The sequence below is a fragment of the Lissotriton vulgaris genome, chromosome 4_1, assembly GCF_964263255.1.
Source record: "Lissotriton vulgaris chromosome 4_1, aLisVul1.2, whole genome shotgun sequence".
Lineage (NCBI taxonomy): Eukaryota > Metazoa > Chordata > Amphibia > Caudata > Salamandridae > Lissotriton > Lissotriton vulgaris.
Genome location: NC_141691.1, coordinates 1,113,395,707 through 1,113,412,132, shown reverse-complemented (window position 1 = coordinate 1,113,412,132; position 16,426 = coordinate 1,113,395,707). Strand labels below are relative to the sequence as shown.

The window sequence follows — 16,426 nt, the reverse complement described above, 5'->3', positions numbered from 1 at the left end:
TGCTTACACACCAAGAAAGTGGGGTTCATAAAGGGAATAAACAAGCACTGGCGTTGCCAATAGGTCTCGCAGTAGGAAAGTTGGAGCTATTGGTTTTGTAAATGACAAAGCCCTTTATGTTTTTAAAATGAAAACAAAAATAAAAGGCATTGTTATTTGCAATTGTAATAGCTCCAACTTTCCTACTACGAGACCTATTGGCAACGCCAGTGCTTGTTTTTTGTTTGGTCTGCCTCTGCAAATTAGCTAAATCCTGCATTTGAGTGGCCAGCGATCACGACGTGCAAAAGCCCAGAAGACTGTCACCGTATCAAAGCGGATGAAACTCGGAGAAAAGAACCCACCGCAGAATCCAACCTGCCAAGACCCTGCTTTTGAGGAGTTTGGCCTCAGACACGCTGATAAATAGAAGGCAAAGGGACCAGGCCTCATTTTCTGCATAGGTCTTGTGTATAAAAAAATTAATCAAGGACAATAAATGGATTATCTGTAGCCCCGAGCACATCTTGTTGGCGTTGTGATGCATTTTAATCAAAAATCGGATATACAAGTGGATTTCGTCATGCATTAATATTTATAACACACGGTCATATGAGTCCTCGATGTACAGTTAACCACAAAAACGTAGGTTGGGTTAGCATTTGGGCATACGGTTTATGACCAGTTTTGAGAGGTGAGGTCCTGCTGACCATGGGCTCTTGCATTTTGATAAGTGAGCAAGGTAGTCAGACAGACAGAGATATAGATAGATAGAGCTGGACTTATATAGGCATATATGTTCAAATATTGCATCATTGGTTAGTGTTGCTCAGTCAAAAGCAGATTGCATTATTTTGGTAAATGTAGGATTTTTCCCTCTGTGTGATATTTTAAGACACCTCTGTTTCTGGTGGGCTTGGTTAGTCCACGCTAGACGCCTGTGTCTCGCCACGAGGATAGCCCCACCCCTCCCCCCTTTGTCCCTTTCTTCTCAGCACTCTTTATGATAACTCTTCTAGCACGGCCCCCTCCCAAGAAGCTGCCATTGGCTCTGGCGGCGTGTCGTGGATTTATGGTGAGAACGGCCCCACCGGCCCCTGACCTGGGCCAGGGCAGCCAGTGGAGTAATGACTTTTCCCCCCCACTTTCAGCTGATTGGATTTGGGCGGCTGGTGAATTGAAATATTGAAAGAGGGAATGAATTCCCCGGGCGCTGGGGTTACCGTCCCTTTGTCCGCCTTTGTTTTAGGTTGTTGAATATTAATGCGGGTGTGGAGGCAAGGTCTAGTTACATGTCTAGGGAGAGGGGGGTGGGGTGGGGATGCTCCTTTTTGTTGTTTTGCAAATATTGTTGGGGAGCCCCGCGTGGTTTCCAGGCTCTTACGTCGCCTTTTGGCTGGCGGTACGTAGATGTCAGCTGGCCTGCTGACGAGAGATATTTAAAGGGCTAAGTGTCCTTTTCAAGTGTCATGGCTGCTGCCTAATGCCATTCAGCTCTCCGAGGCCTTTTACTGATGGCTTACTCTTTAAAACACTGAGAAAGGAGAAACTCGCACACTATGACAGCAGGCCTTGGCAGCATGTTTAATGTTTTGCGTCTTCAAATCGGCCACACAGTGTTTGTTCTAGAATAATGCAGATTGAGCTTCCAAATGCAAGGGGCATTTTATCATTTTGCAGGTGCCCTTGCCAGATGCTGTCAAGCATGAACTGGTCTGAATTTTCAGGAATACTCTGCAGAACGCACATAATCAGACACAAGTGTGCTATTGAAATATAATGTGCAATTAACGTTTATGCTTGGAAATTGGTGTGTTTTTTGGGGATAGATTTGCACTATGGTGTAAAAAATGGACTAACTAGCCCCAATAGCTTTTGTGTAATTTTTTTGGGTGCATTACATCTTACAGTGATCTAATCACTGTAGGATGTAATGTACCCAGGACTCCTAGTTAGACAAGGCTTTCCTTTTCCCTTCCTGTCTAGCACTAACACGCTGGCAGCCCAGGGTGTTTTTTTTTTTCTGAGTGCATCTGTGTGGAAAGACATAAAGCGCATTACTGTCTGGACTCCCAGTGCTGACGGGAAAGAATTGAGGTGCTGTTACTGTAAAATCTAAGGGGACCAGCTTGTACATACATGCTGCAAGCTGCAACCAGCCAGATTGGTAATGTGTAGGTACTGCTAAGCAGCTAATTGAGGCACTGGTACTTACAGATTACCCAGAGGAGCCGGTGAAAGCTATAGAGGAATTATTTAGTCTTTTGAAAGTATCTGAAGCAGAATTCAAATTTATCATGATGCCCCTGCGGGCTGTCTGCGAGCAGATTTTATGCTAAAAACCTGTTTATAATCATGCCAGCAACCGCTATAGAGAATTTCTCTGTGTTTCATGTGTTTGCACGAGAGCAGCAGCTGGCTGGCTGGGGAGGGGGAGGAGAAATCCAAGGAAGGCTGTGTGCGGGGAGAGGGAGGAGAAGTGCCGATAAACAGGCATAGGGGAGGAGAAGCCGCAGAGTGCACGCTGGGCGAAGCCCTTTGATGTGCTGTGAGCGGCCGTGAAACTGAAAGTACGGCCGGCCTGCGGCCGGCCATGAATAATTAGGGGAGGGAATGCGCGTGCTTGTTTGCTCACGTGATTCACGTGAACTTCAAGAAAAACGCGGCTGAAAGCCCTTGGTTTGACGAGGATTTTGCCAACATGAATTCTCGCTCCGCTCAATGCGCTTGCGCGCATTGATAGGTCGCGAGACCTAAAAATGATCTGAACAGGTTAGGTGCAAAACTGGCCCGATTTAGAGGACAAAAGCAAATAAGATGCAGAGTATGATGGCCTTGTGTGTTGGTTCCTTCACAGGCTGCGCTAAGTTGCAACCCTCTAACTTTAGTCAAAAACGGCAAGGCTAGAGGCAAATTAGTCTTGTTTGCATGTAGATTAAATCACCAAGAACTATAAAATTGGAATGCAGTCCTGATAGTTGGCACAGCAGATCAAAAAGTTGAAAAACCAAATCATGAGGACCCTCGGGAGGTCTGGAAATTAGAGCACCTGAAAGCATGATAGACGGTCCAAGAGCAATGGAAAAAAGAAAGGGCTGCAATAGCGCCAGTGTTCAAAAGTTTAGAAATTGAACAAGTAAAAGTAGATCGAAAAATAACGGCAATACCTCCCCTAATTCTGTCAGAACGATTATTATATTGGATTAAAAAAGCCAGGGGTAATGGCTAAGAACAAGTCTGGACCAGAAGAATCCTTCTTCCAGGTTTCCATTAAAACCAACATTAAATCCTTCTTGCCCTCCAAAAGTATGTTAAAAATATCTAAGGCGTGCTTAGTTAGTGACCTACAAGTGACCAAACAGGCAGAGAAAGTAGTGCCCTTAAACCCATTCCGCTGATTGCCAGCCCATATGAGCTTAGGTAGAACTAGAATTTGAAGTGCAAGTAGAAAAATTATCTGTAGTGGAATCAGTGAGCTCAAAAGAAAAGGAGCATGAGGGGCCAGCTCGGTGCACAACCTAAAACAGTATCGAGATCAAATGCATGGCTGCACAGTAGCGTACGGAGATTAAGCAAGTCACCGTGAATATACATGCATAAGGGGGCGTTCCGAGGGCTCACCTGCAGCACAATAGGCGCATGATGTGATCCGCACTCAGATGGGCGTGCCCGCTGCATGGCCCAAATTTAAATGGCAGGAAAATTAGGAAATTAAGCCGGTACCAACCGCTAGAGCGCAAGAGACCTAAAATGGTGCTCTGTGCGGGACGAGTAGTGCAAAAATACCCCTGTGGTTCAGAATAATTAGTAGCACCTCCTTGTAAATCCTATCTATGACGTTGTGGTTTGACCTCGGGGTCGGACTGGGGCAGACAATAGACCTGGGCGCCATAATAAATGCGGCCCTCATTAGCAAATCAGATGGCTAAAAAAAAAGTAGAACACATTTACAAATAGGGAAGTTTTTAACTTGTAAAGACACAGTGATGTTTTGCATGGTATGGGAGACTGCATGCATTTGTGCATGATAAAGGCATTGTTTATAGTAATATCATGGAATTCAACAGTAAAAACCAGCCACTAGGCTGTAAAACAGGTCCACAAATCTGGTAAAAAAAAAAAACACAGCCTACTCGCTGACCTACCAGACTGGCCCCTCGGGCACTGCCTGATTGCCCTATAAGTAGTCAGTCCCTGTATGGTCTCATTGACCAGCTAATAAACCTTTACAATGTTCGGTGTGACATGCTGGAAATGTAGAAATAGCACAAGTAATAAGTAGACCCAGAGGTCGAAGTGAGCGGGGTCAGAGGGACACGACGAGCCCATTTGTTTTCAAGAAAAAAAGAGGTTCCCCCTACGTTTTATGAAAAGACAAACGTCCTGGGGCTATTAATTCCGAAAATGTAAATGCTTCAACTGAAGTGTAAAGCAAGGAGTCTCCTGTGCTGTGAAACTGAAGGCGTGGCAGACTGCTGAACAAAAAACAAGCCTTCCTGCCAGGCTTCCTGCTTGCCAGAAAGAATTGTAAATGCGCCCAACAGGTAAATTTGCAAATGTAAAGGGTGCTTGGGACTGGAATTAGCTTTAATTGATGGAATCACTTGAAACTTTCTGATGACATTTTTGTTTTTGAGTGGCAGTAGTGCAAGGGAGTTGCCAGCTGAGCTGTGAAGTGTGTGCTTTTAAGTTACTGCTATGTAGCAAACATAACACTACGGGCAGTCTGGGAGTTAGTTAAAATCTATATTTTGGAGGCACCTTTTTATCTTGAACCTTTTTGCACACACATTTTATAGCAGCCCATGTTTTATATACTGTGTGTATTGCAAGTTTAAAATAAAGGCTTGATGTAGATTTCGGCAGATGGGTTACTCCGTCACAATGGTGACTGATATCCCATTCACTGAAATATAAATCCCATAATATCCTATGGGATTTATATTTCGGTGGATGGGATATCCTTCACCGTTGTGACGGGGTAGCCGTCCGCCGAAATCTAAATCAGGCCCTTACTTAATCACAGTGCTTCCTGTAAGAGGCTGAGACCTCGTAACACTAAAAATACACAAGTCTCTATTCTCCACTGCACCTACCAGGATTCAGTTCCATGGCTTTGGTTACACACAAAGTACATTTATTTTTCGATTTAGCTAGGTGTTATTTTATATATATTTATCTGAAGGTGAAAGCCCAAAAAAGCTTGCAGAATATTTTGTTTTAAGATGCACCTTTGACTCTGCCCCTTACGCGCAGTGACCCTGCTCCCTTTGCATGCAACATCACCGTTCCCATACTTTATTTTTTACTACATTTAGGCTGCTGAGTAGACACGATGGATACATTTAGACCTTTAGTTTGGCTGAGGGCAGTGGCCCATTGTTTGACGGTGAACAACATTTACATTACATAACAAATAAATAGAATAATGGGTGGCGGTGCCGATTAAAGTCTGCGACCGGCAGAAAGCAATAATTTAACAAGCATTTACAATGCAACAGTCTCGCCTTTGCCAAAGTTAGTGCTATTGGCATTGTAAATGACAAAATGTTTATTTATGTGGTGATTTTGAAAACAGATAAATGGCATTGTCATTTATAATGTCAATAGCTTAATCTCTCGCAAACGCGAGACCTATTGCATTTGCACCCACAGAGCCCCACACACACACAGAGTCAGAGAAGAGATACAATAGGTGAAGGATGGATATATTAATTTAAAATCATGTATACAATGCATGTATTCACATCTACATCACACACGCTTTGTCTTAATTCCAAGGAGAGGAAGTTTTGGAAACAAACCCCACATTTAAATAATGTATGCAAACAGTAATCTGCACGTTACCAAACAGCGAAGAAAAGTGCATACCGCTACAGAATTAAGAATACGTTAGTCAGGAAATGCACAGGTTGCTTACGCAGCTCTACGTTTCATGTGATTATGTACATGTTTAACTCAAGCTGATGATGTGAAATCAAGGACTTTAACCAGGGATACCTGAAAAAGATGAGTTCTGTTTTATCTGGGCTATGAAATGGCCTCTTGACAGCAGGAGAACTTCACAAAACAAATACACTCACATATAAACATGTGACAAGAACATGTTGCATTTCAGCTTCACCTTTGTAAACTGCTTGCACGTGTTCCACGCTTTGGGATAATGGAGTTTAGAACTGAGAGTGACATACACACATGCATATGCACACACACATATGGTCACACACAAACATATATACTGACACGGGATACACTAGAAATTGGATTGAAAAAGTGAAGTTTTTACCAAATAAATAAAAGCGCTTGGGTTAAGAGTTATTTACTAGGGCTCGTGCATTTGATCCCTGGTCGCAGCCCTGTCCTGATTAACTCCTGATGGGCCATTCTCAAGTATAAGCAGGATGCTGTCCGAGCCCTCCCCACCCCCGCCCCTCAGGCCACATTGTGTTTGTGTACAACGGCAAACAATAAGAGCAGCTCTGGTGAGAGGGTGGAAGCGACGAGACAATCAGACTTCAGTTCCTACTAAAAGGACTCCTCCCTTCCCCCACGAACCTCGGTAAGCCTTGTGCAAAAGGCAATAACTTTTTAAGATTAGCGTGGGGGAGGGGAGGGGAGGGGTACTCCACCCCACCCCCGACTTGTGCCCTGATACCTCTGCTGCGGGCAGAGGGAAGGCGAGTGCGGGACGGAGAAGAGCTGCGGGGAGGAGAGCTGCGGGCAGAGGGAAGGGGGAGGGGAGAGCGGGACGGAGAAGAGCTGGGGGGAGGAGAGCTGCGGGCAGAGGGAAGGGGGGAGGCGAGAGCGGGACGGAGGAGTGCTGCAGCAGAGGGGGGGAGGCGAGGCAAGAGCGGGAAGGAGGAGGGCTGCGGGCAGAGGGAAAGGGGGAAGGCGAGCGGAGCCACAATCTCTGCAGGGCTCGAACAAAAAGATTACAAAATGCTGCTTACCTGGTCGCAAATCAATCGGCAACAGAAATCGCGCAGCCCATTCGTGCAACAGACACGTTCCAAATGACAAAAACATGGCTTGAAAAAAAAAAAAAAAACGCCCACCGCCCCATGACGGTAAAAAGGGGGCGGGGCTAAAAAAACACAGAAACGCTCACGAATCTGCTCCGACAATGATTGGCATTATTCTCTTCCAGTGGCTAGCCTCCATTTATGGAGCTAGCCAATGGAAGAGAGAGGCGGGTTCAACCCCACTACTGTTAAAACAAAATTTCTCGAGCTGCGCGACACTGCTTGAATTGTACGCCTGTCGAGACCTAAAAAGAGAGTTCTGAAGAGGATATGGTGTAATGGCTATAACTGCACTTTGATGCTGCGGAACCGGGTTCAAGCCAGCTGTCTGAAAGCTAACGAGGGGGTGGGGGGTACAAAAGTCAAAACAAGTTAAAGGGGATAATATGAGGCTCTTCTGTGCAGTTGTGATAAAGTAACAAATTAAAAGAAGAGGGGGTGGAGGTGCCGATTGAAGTCTGGGACCAGCAGAAAGCAATATTTTAAATACAAAAGAAAGAGTTCTCCCAAAGGACAGATACGGAATGCCCATGTAGGGAATCTGTACTTGGCTGGTGCTCCTCGGCATTGCAGGGATGGAATGTAATGGCACAACAACCAAGTTTGGAAGCAGCAAACAAAAGGACACTGTAGTGAACCAATGGTAAGTAGGAGGCGGGGAAAAAAGTGATATTATTGATTACAGCTGGTCTTACAGACAGCACAAGCGCTTTAGGCTCGACCTGAAAAGTAGCTGTCAAGACTGGGTCACTCATTATAGCCTAAGCTAGTAGTAATTTTTAGCCTGAATTTATTATCTTGTAATCACGAGTTATTGCCCTCCAAATCACAACGTTTGTTAAAAGTTGATTACATGGGTCCGCCTTTGTGTTTCTGTTAAGTTTAAACACTCTATAATTTGTGGATGGCATTAAAAAACGTTTCACTGTTTCTTTTTCAGCATCAGAAAAAAACCGAAAATGATGAAGAAGCGGAAGTTAAAAAACAACTAGCAAACTGCGAAACTCATCCATCAAATAATGAAGAAAAATTGGACGCAGAAGCTGCTGCCTGTGAGTCTCCTAACACTTTCAAACACTGAAAACAACTTATTAACTTTTACAGTTGCGTGAACATATGACATTTTTCCCTGTTATGCTTTGGTTTTTCTTAACTTCAAATAGAAAACTCAAGCTTTTCGAACAAAGTCTCTACTGAGAATCAAAAAGACAGTGTATGGGTCAGTACTACAATTTTAAATAGCAGGTCTGATAAACATTGGTTGAGGTATACATATAACATGTGGAATAAGGATAAAACCTAGCAGATAAAGTAGCTTCGCGGTGATATGTGTTTGTACACCCGCAAGGATAAGTGAGAAAGGAAAATTAAGTAGAGTTTGTGGTTTCCTTGAAGAGTTTAGCCCCTGGAGCTGCTGTATAAGAGGTTATATCCTTGTATTTAGATGGGGGCATTCCATTGAACAGGGCAGAAGTGGAATGAGTGGAAGCAATAGTGGGCAAAATGGAGTGTTGCCACTGAAAGGTGGTAGTGTGTATGACATATTTGAGGTGGATGGGGTGTTGTGATATTTTGTCTGCCCTATTGAAGGGGGACAAGAGATATACTATGGATGGTATTAAAAACATGGTGAGCTGCTTAAATTGGGCTCTGCTGCAGCCGAAAGTCACTCAGTATACAATGAATAAAAGTGGAATGAGGTTATGATAGAGAGAAGAGTAAATGCTTTGCAAAATTGTTAAACTGGTAGGTGAGGCAGTGTGCTTGGGAATTCGAAACAGTAGGCTATTACAGCAGTTCAGTAGGAACAGAAATATAGAAATAATGGTAAACTTGGAAGTGTTAAAGGCAAGAGGTAAGCATATATTTCTAATTTCCAATAGTTGATGATTTCTTGTTGCTGTTAATTGATGAGTACAGATGAAAAAGTGGAGGGGGAAGGAAGAAGCAGAGGTTCATTCAGTTTCCAAGAGGTATTATTTATCTATCAGAATGGGGGGGAAAGAACCTCATAAGTCTCAGTACCAGAGTCACAGAATGTTTAGTCTCAGAGACCCTCAAGCACAACATTCACGGACTACAGTGTATGTAGTCTCCACTTTGTGTGGTTCGGTAGATAGCGTTCTCATCGGGTCTTGTCACTTGAGTGTCAATGTTTGATGCAGTGGGAGATGTGAGGAGCATATGTTGATCTAACTAGGTGCTGTAAAGCAAGAAAAGTAATAGTTCCAGGACTGAGCTCTGAGGACACCCACTTGCAGGGGAACAGTTGATGATAAAGTTGGGGTCAAGTAAAAAACAATGTGTTACCAAATTACTGCTAATTCTGCCACATCTGCAAGTTTGACAGAAAGAAGCGTATTTATTAGAATCGAGCAGACAGCCACATCAAACACACAATAGATCAATTAGAATTAGTATGGACATCTGGTGCGTTTTGTGAGCCCAAGGTCCTAAAATTAGAAACCTATTGTTGAGCTTCTCAATGGGGAGAAGTGATTGAGAGTCAAACTGTAAGGGATCAACTCGATTGTTGCGGAAAAGTAGTTTGTAAGTCTAATAAACACATGGCTTTCAAAGAGATTATAGAAAAAGTTTAGCTGGGAAACAGTACTGTTATCGGCAAGAGAGGTAATGATTTGGAGGGGCACCAATTGCTGTTAATGTTGGCCATGATGTTGAGAATCTTTGAAAGAAAGTATTTAGCCACTTGGAGATGTACTGTGAAGGCAATCCCATTAATTTGTGTCTCTTGAGATGAGTGTTATTAGCTGCTGGTGGAGAGACTTCGAAGGTGATTAAGGAGTACACCGTATGAAGCAAGGGGGCTCTTCATTGTAGGAGGTGGATCTGGATGGCCAGACTAGAAGCAGTTCAATAGGCCAGCGATGCTGGGAAGTGACAGGTACAGGTGTATTAGGAGTAACATGGTGAATGCTGACCTGGAGGAAGATTAGAATCTGCAATTTGGATGTTCCTGTGTGCAATTTGTGGATCATACAGATGATTAGGTGTGGGTGGTTCGCAGGGGACACAGGCATTCATACAGCAACAGGTTTCACTATCACTTGTTGAATTCACAGTGCAACGTTGTGACTGATCCTATTCAGTCAGTGGTATTAGATGAGTGGTGCTCGGCTGCCAAACATTTAGTACTACAGGACATGACACATTGTAGTGTAGTTCCTATATTCCCAATAGGCTCTGCGCATTGGAATAATATATCCTATAGATGTGACGTAGGACTTATGTCTATTAGGTCGCTATCGAATATATTAGACTTAATTGTGAGTGCCAGCTCGCTCAGAGGTCACTAGAAACGTTCTCGGGTTCACAAGAAGGGATTCGTTTCTGACAACTTTGTTTCCCCAAGATAAAACTGATCTTCAGAGTCGTGGAAACAATAGATAGATATTTTACTCAGTCATTCGTGCATGCTTCGTTTCACCAGAGGTACAGAGAAATAGAGAGACTGGCGTTTTCAATAAAAGTATTTATTGAACAGTCTTCTTTCTCATGCAGAAGAAATGAACTGCTACAATTGTGATACTGGTTGTAAAGTATAATGCGTACATTAAAAAGAGTATTATAAAATAATACTGTAAAAGCATCGTATGGTTCCTAGACCATAGATAAATAGATACATAAATAACAAAAGGCTAAAAAGTACTCAACTGGTGCTCCTAAAATACTCCTACCCCGATGTACCTAACCTAAGTCTAGTACGAGGGAAGAAGTAAGTGTGGTGTAGCATAAGTTTAGTATTCTTTTGCCAAGAATCTATCCAAGATTTCTCTTAGGGTCTAATCAGCTCCGTACCTTGGTTTTAGAATGAAGGAGGTAAGTCTCAGGAATCGATTTCCCAACAACCCACAAGGGTAGCTTGGAAACACTGGAGCTGGATTTCTCGGCAGGAGAAAAGACAGCGACTCTCTCAGTGCGTCTGCTGGAGGGTCGGCTTCCTTCGGCACTTTGGATGCATCGTGCAAGTAGATAGTCGAACTGCTCCAAACCACTGTGTGTTTGCTAAGGCAAGTGTGGGCATATTTATACCTTGAAGGTTCCGAGATTGACTTAAAGGTGGACATAATAACGTCATCAAAGAGTCTCAGTTCTTTGAAAACTCCATGAGTTCTTGGATAAATCAATATTCAAGCACGTGGAAGTCCCTAGCTGCTGAAGCAGAGTTTTCCAAGAAATCGTTGTGGATTTTCGGAACTAGTGGAGGTAGCCCTGCCGTATTTGGACTGCATGAGCTATGTCTAAATATGGTTATGATTTCTATGCCTATATAAGGATATGGTGATTTATACCTATATAAGGGCATGAATCGGGAAAATTACACTGGGGTCCTAAAATGTTCTACAACACCCACTCCACTTTATTATGTTCAACATTACTAAATCTAAGCATTAAAACATATCTAAAGCATATATTTACAATCCCACCCAAAAATACATAAAAATGCATTTGAAAAATGGTTGCACACGAAAAAATTAGCATTTGTTTGGTACTGTACGTATTTTAAAAGCAATGATTTCATTTCAATCATGTAGCATGTTAGTATTGCTAACTGAATGAATCATAAAAAAAATTACATTTATGAAATGCCTCTAAATACAGAAAAAAGGTCGAGACCATCCCATAGCAGAATATATAACTGTTTTGGTTTCTTGATAAGGTCAATATTGTTTCTAGGAAGTGTTCAAAGAATTCTTGTTCTCTAAGAATAGTTCTACTTTAAGCAGATTGCTTTGTGCCAAAGTTCATTTTTGGAAAAAAGTCCAATCAATTCGTAGAAAAATAGAGTTCCAAAGCTAGAAGTGTTTGTTTTGAAAAACGAAGGTCGAATTAAAAGCTGATAGAACGCTGTGTGCTAACTTTAGAAGTTATTCTCGTTGTCAGGAGAAAACATTAAATCGTCTAGGCTGGCAAAGAAATAGTCTACCACAGTAGATGAACGTTGAACCACTTCATTAAGTAGATCAATCGTACACAGATGAGAAGCATTGCCGTCAGCGACGTTAGCAATGTTCGCAGTAGATGGTACCTATGTGCCTGTTGGTCCGCGTACCTCACCTTCAGCTGTAATTGCCGGTGAGATCTCTATGAATGCCGTCATCAGGATTGGTAGCCGTTGGCGGCAACACAATACATGAGCCCTATCGGACCCAGTAAGGCGTCAACATCTGTTGGCATTGCTGATGGAAGTGTTAGACAGATATCCAACACGCATTCCTCTCCACAAAGCAGGCATCGTAGAACAGGTAAGATGCAATCTTGCCAGATTGGTCTGAATGACAGGAACCACGTGGTGTTCAGATCTCTCAAACGAGCCAAGCCAAGAATCTGTGTTATGCGTTTACGATACTGCATTGCCAGAAGAGCGTTCTCCATGGTAATCTGGGTATCGCTGGTGACCAGACTTGCCATAACGGAGCAGGAGGAATAAAAATAGTATCCCTGCTACGAGTCCCAAAATGAGAGGCAGGCCGCCGAACACAGAGTGCACAAAGTTAGGAAAAATGCCTAGGACTGCTTCAAACGGTGCTAACAGTCCCGAAAAAAATTGTCTTAAATGCATGTACAATACCACTGGTATCAAACATGTTTAAGATACGACCTAACATTTCTGCAAAATGTATGGGGCAGTTCATTGATAATAAGGCATGTATCTCTGCAGAGGACCTTGCAACTTGCAGATCATACGTCTCTCTGTACGAGGTCAGTGGCACAGTTTTTTTGTAAAAGAGTGGCTTTCATTCTGCTTAAAGTATCAATTTGTATAGAAGAGATGTTCAGTGAAGGCCATAGTGGCGACTCCCCGTCTGTCTTTTTGGAAACAATACTTGCATATAAGAAGTGACCCTGGCTGACACACTAACGAGATAGGCTATTCCTGGCATCATTCCACAACAGCTGTGATCATTCAGCATTATGTAGCGCCCATTGGAAAGCTGCCTAAAAATTGGATCCATCACTGCTGCCGGGGAACCCTGCAGGTGGAATGATAAGCTGTTCGAAGAACCATCACAGGCTCCATGTAAATTAATGCCTTGACAAAGAAGTGTACCGCTCAATGTGGTTTTGCAATTTTTACCACTAAGAAATACCTCCTTTTCCCCACTACCACATTTGTGTGTGTATGGTAAATCTCAGGTCGACTTTATGTACTCTTTACCCAACCTTTCATACAGGCCTGCTGGTATGTGTTTTAAGCAATACTGAAACTGGAAAATCGTCACTGGTATCGTGATGGTGTCATGTATTATCCATTCAGCGGCTGGCTTCTCAGGTTAATGGTAATCTTTCCAGTTTTTCTTTGCTCAGCACCGTATAGTCTGCTCCCCTCTGTGCCAAAGAGATTTGTTTATCTGTAAGGTTAAATACAGAAAACAATGACATAGTGTTGATTAGACGCCAAGGCACATAGCCTGAACGAAGGTTTTGGAACGTCCAGCCTAGCAGCATTATAGAACGCAATTGAGACTGGCCATGTTGTAACATTAGCAAGTCCTATTCCATTATGTCTATGGCAGATGATGCAATGCTGTCCAAAGAATACATTCTGGATGACAGAGTTGTTAACCCATTGTCAACTACAGAGAGCACTTTATCTAAATTAGTGCGATCAATTTCTCGTATTCGTTCTGCAGTTTCCATTTGCGTGACTTTCCATGCTTCATTATAAACAGCCTATATAATGGCGTATATGAAGGTTTATGACGTTGTTTGCGAGGTACAAGTAAGAATTCTCTCAAATCAATGCCATCTTTAAGTAAAGTTAAGTGTTGTTTTATATCTGGGAGTGAAGATTTTTGTAGCCACTCAAGGCACAGTTTTCTTACACTGTAAGTCGTTATTATCCCTGGATGATGTCTCTGGACATATCTTGGATCTGGCCTAGTTACTGTAAACCCTTGTGTCTTGTTCAGGAATCTATCTTGACAGTTATTCCTGTCTGTGGGCCAGATTAACCATTTTTTCCTTTCAGGATTACTTCTGTGTTGTCGTAAAATATAATTTGCGTCTACCTCCTCATCTGTAGTTCTATTACTATCAGGTGTGGGTTTTGGTATGGACGGTTTGTTTAATTCTTTTATCTTAGCCAGGCTAAGACAAGATGTCTGTTGAACAGTTTCATTTAAGAACATTGTTTGTTCTGGGATGATACAGGCTCTGAATAATGCTTCTAAACCTTGTACCTGCCTGTCTTTCGTGCCCCAGACTGTTTTTGTCTCAATGTTGTCTTTCCAAAAGTTAAAGCCTAATGTGGACAATTGAGCATAAAAGGCCGCAGAATAAATTTGCTTAGTATTAGTCAACATACTTCTCATGCCTGTCTTATTAACATTTTTAAAGTAAAATGTTTCTGGATGTGTGACATTAAAACCTGTAAAGTACGGAAATTTTTCATAAAATGTTTTCGAGCTACCTTTTGGTGGCGTTGGACAATGTTCCCATTGATTGTAAGTTAAAACATTTTTAGGGTTTGCAGATTTGGTCAAATAATGATGACCAAAATTATTAAAACAATACATGTCTTCATAATTTGATGAACCATCTGAATATTCATGTTTTGCAAATTTTGCTGACATTTCTAAGTCTGCCATCATGTTATTATCAGTTTCAAAGTCCTAATCATCAGAAAATGTACTGGGTGACACAAAATCAACCAAGGAAACCTTAAATTGGTGTGGAATCTTCAACAGCTCGACAGGACCATAAATGTCATAATCAGTTCTATCCCAAGCTATACCACCAGGTAGAGGAACGGCTGTGATTTTACTGATGACAGGTCTCTTTGTTCACAATGAGATGATTTGTGTGGCTTCAAGAGCAAGCTGATGTTCTTACTTGCTGTGTCCATTTTACTATATTTTCCCTGTATTAGCTGTCCCAAACTTAAAACCAGAATGAGCCATAGTAGGAGAAAAAGTATGCCCAACACAATCCAAAGGTCAACCCATTGTGAAACCAGATATGTATTTGCAAGCTGGTGAAAACGTTTTTTTTTACTTGTTCCTTGAAAGTTTTCCTTGTTGGCGTTGTTTCAGGCTCACTGGGATCCTTTAGAAAAGGTATCGAAGTTGATGAAATAGCCTGAGGCAGTTCTGTCAATGGTTGGTATTGCATCCGGATTATTTGAAATTGCTGGCTCTGCATGTTCCCTTGACATGTTAGTACAGTCAGATCCTACCTCATGGTAGGCGGGAGTTTCTTGACAAACTGTTATTTAGGTTTCAAGAGGCACAAGTTCCATGGCTTTGTTGCATAGTCCTTCTTTTCTCACTGCAGATTCTTCAAAGGTGATGAGTCTTTCAGTCTGAACCTCTTGGATGGTCGCAAGATTTGGACCTCTCCTACATCTTTGGAGTCCACTGGGCCTACTACTTAATATCAGCCACATGGTGTGGTTTTACCAGATCAATTGATACAGACCAGTTCTCCTTTCTTCCAGCAAGGGGCGGCAGTAACACTGTTCTTGATCCGTGGACTGCTAGTACAGGTACTGGTTTTCTGTAAGAAGACACAAATTCCTTCTTATCCGCTATTTTCTCTCTGACTAGATCCCCAATCTTTGGAATCCAGACCGGTCTTACTGGGACAGGTGGTTTTTCTTCAGTGGTCGTTTACTTTTGTATTGCGTTGCTTAGACGACTTCTTTTTTCATTTAAGTCCTGTAAAACAGCCAAACGATCTTTGATATCAAAGGGTTTTTGTTCTACCACTGAAATATGACGATCGAGGTCTTCGACCATCATTCTAGTACCAAAAAGGATTTCATATGGAGTGATTCCACTCAGAGAATTTCTTGGCAGGTTATTAAGACTACGTGGGCACTTATTAGATGTTTGACCCACCCATCACCCGAACCTAATACCCTGGCTGTTATAGATTGCTTAATGTCACGGTTTTTTGTTTCCACAACCGAATTTCCCTCAGGATGGAATGGACTTGAGTACCGCAATGCAATGCCCAAGCTGGCCATGGCCTCCTGCTAAGCCCGAGAGCTAAAAGCAGGACCCTGGTCAGAACGTAGCCTGCCGATAAAGACTCGCAAATCTTTTATAACAGTTCAGGCATCAGCCAAGCGGTGAGGCCACATCCAAATGAATCTTGTCCTAATACTTGTGGGACCGCTTTTGTCCATAGGTATGTCTGAGCGTGGACAGTCTAATGCTATCTAACAATGGTGTCTGTACTGGGCTGGCTACACTGTAGTCGGGAATCGCTCCAAGCTGCGATCTCTGTAACAGGCATCGGAATTAATTCCAAATTCGTAAATGTTGGGGGCTCATCCCTGGCCACCAGTACATCTCTTGTAATTCCAGTAGAGATTTAGAGATCCCTTGATGTATCAAACCCTCTACCATATGTGCTTCTTGAATCAAAGCACCTCTCCGATTCCTGTTTTGAATGAC

General features: G+C 42.6%; 1 protein-coding gene across 1 annotated transcript in view; it reads left to right on the top strand.

Moving 5' to 3' along the window:
- Nucleotides 1–16,426, top strand: part of SLC39A6 (solute carrier family 39 member 6) — a 376,217-nt gene that overhangs the window by 189,424 nt on the left and 170,367 nt on the right. Inside the window, exon 5 of the mRNA XM_086965345.1 lies at nt 7,942–8,053. Within this exon, the coding sequence (XP_086821471.1) occupies nt 7,942–8,053 (112 nt within the window). The remainder of the gene's footprint in view (nt 1–7,941; nt 8,054–16,426) is intronic.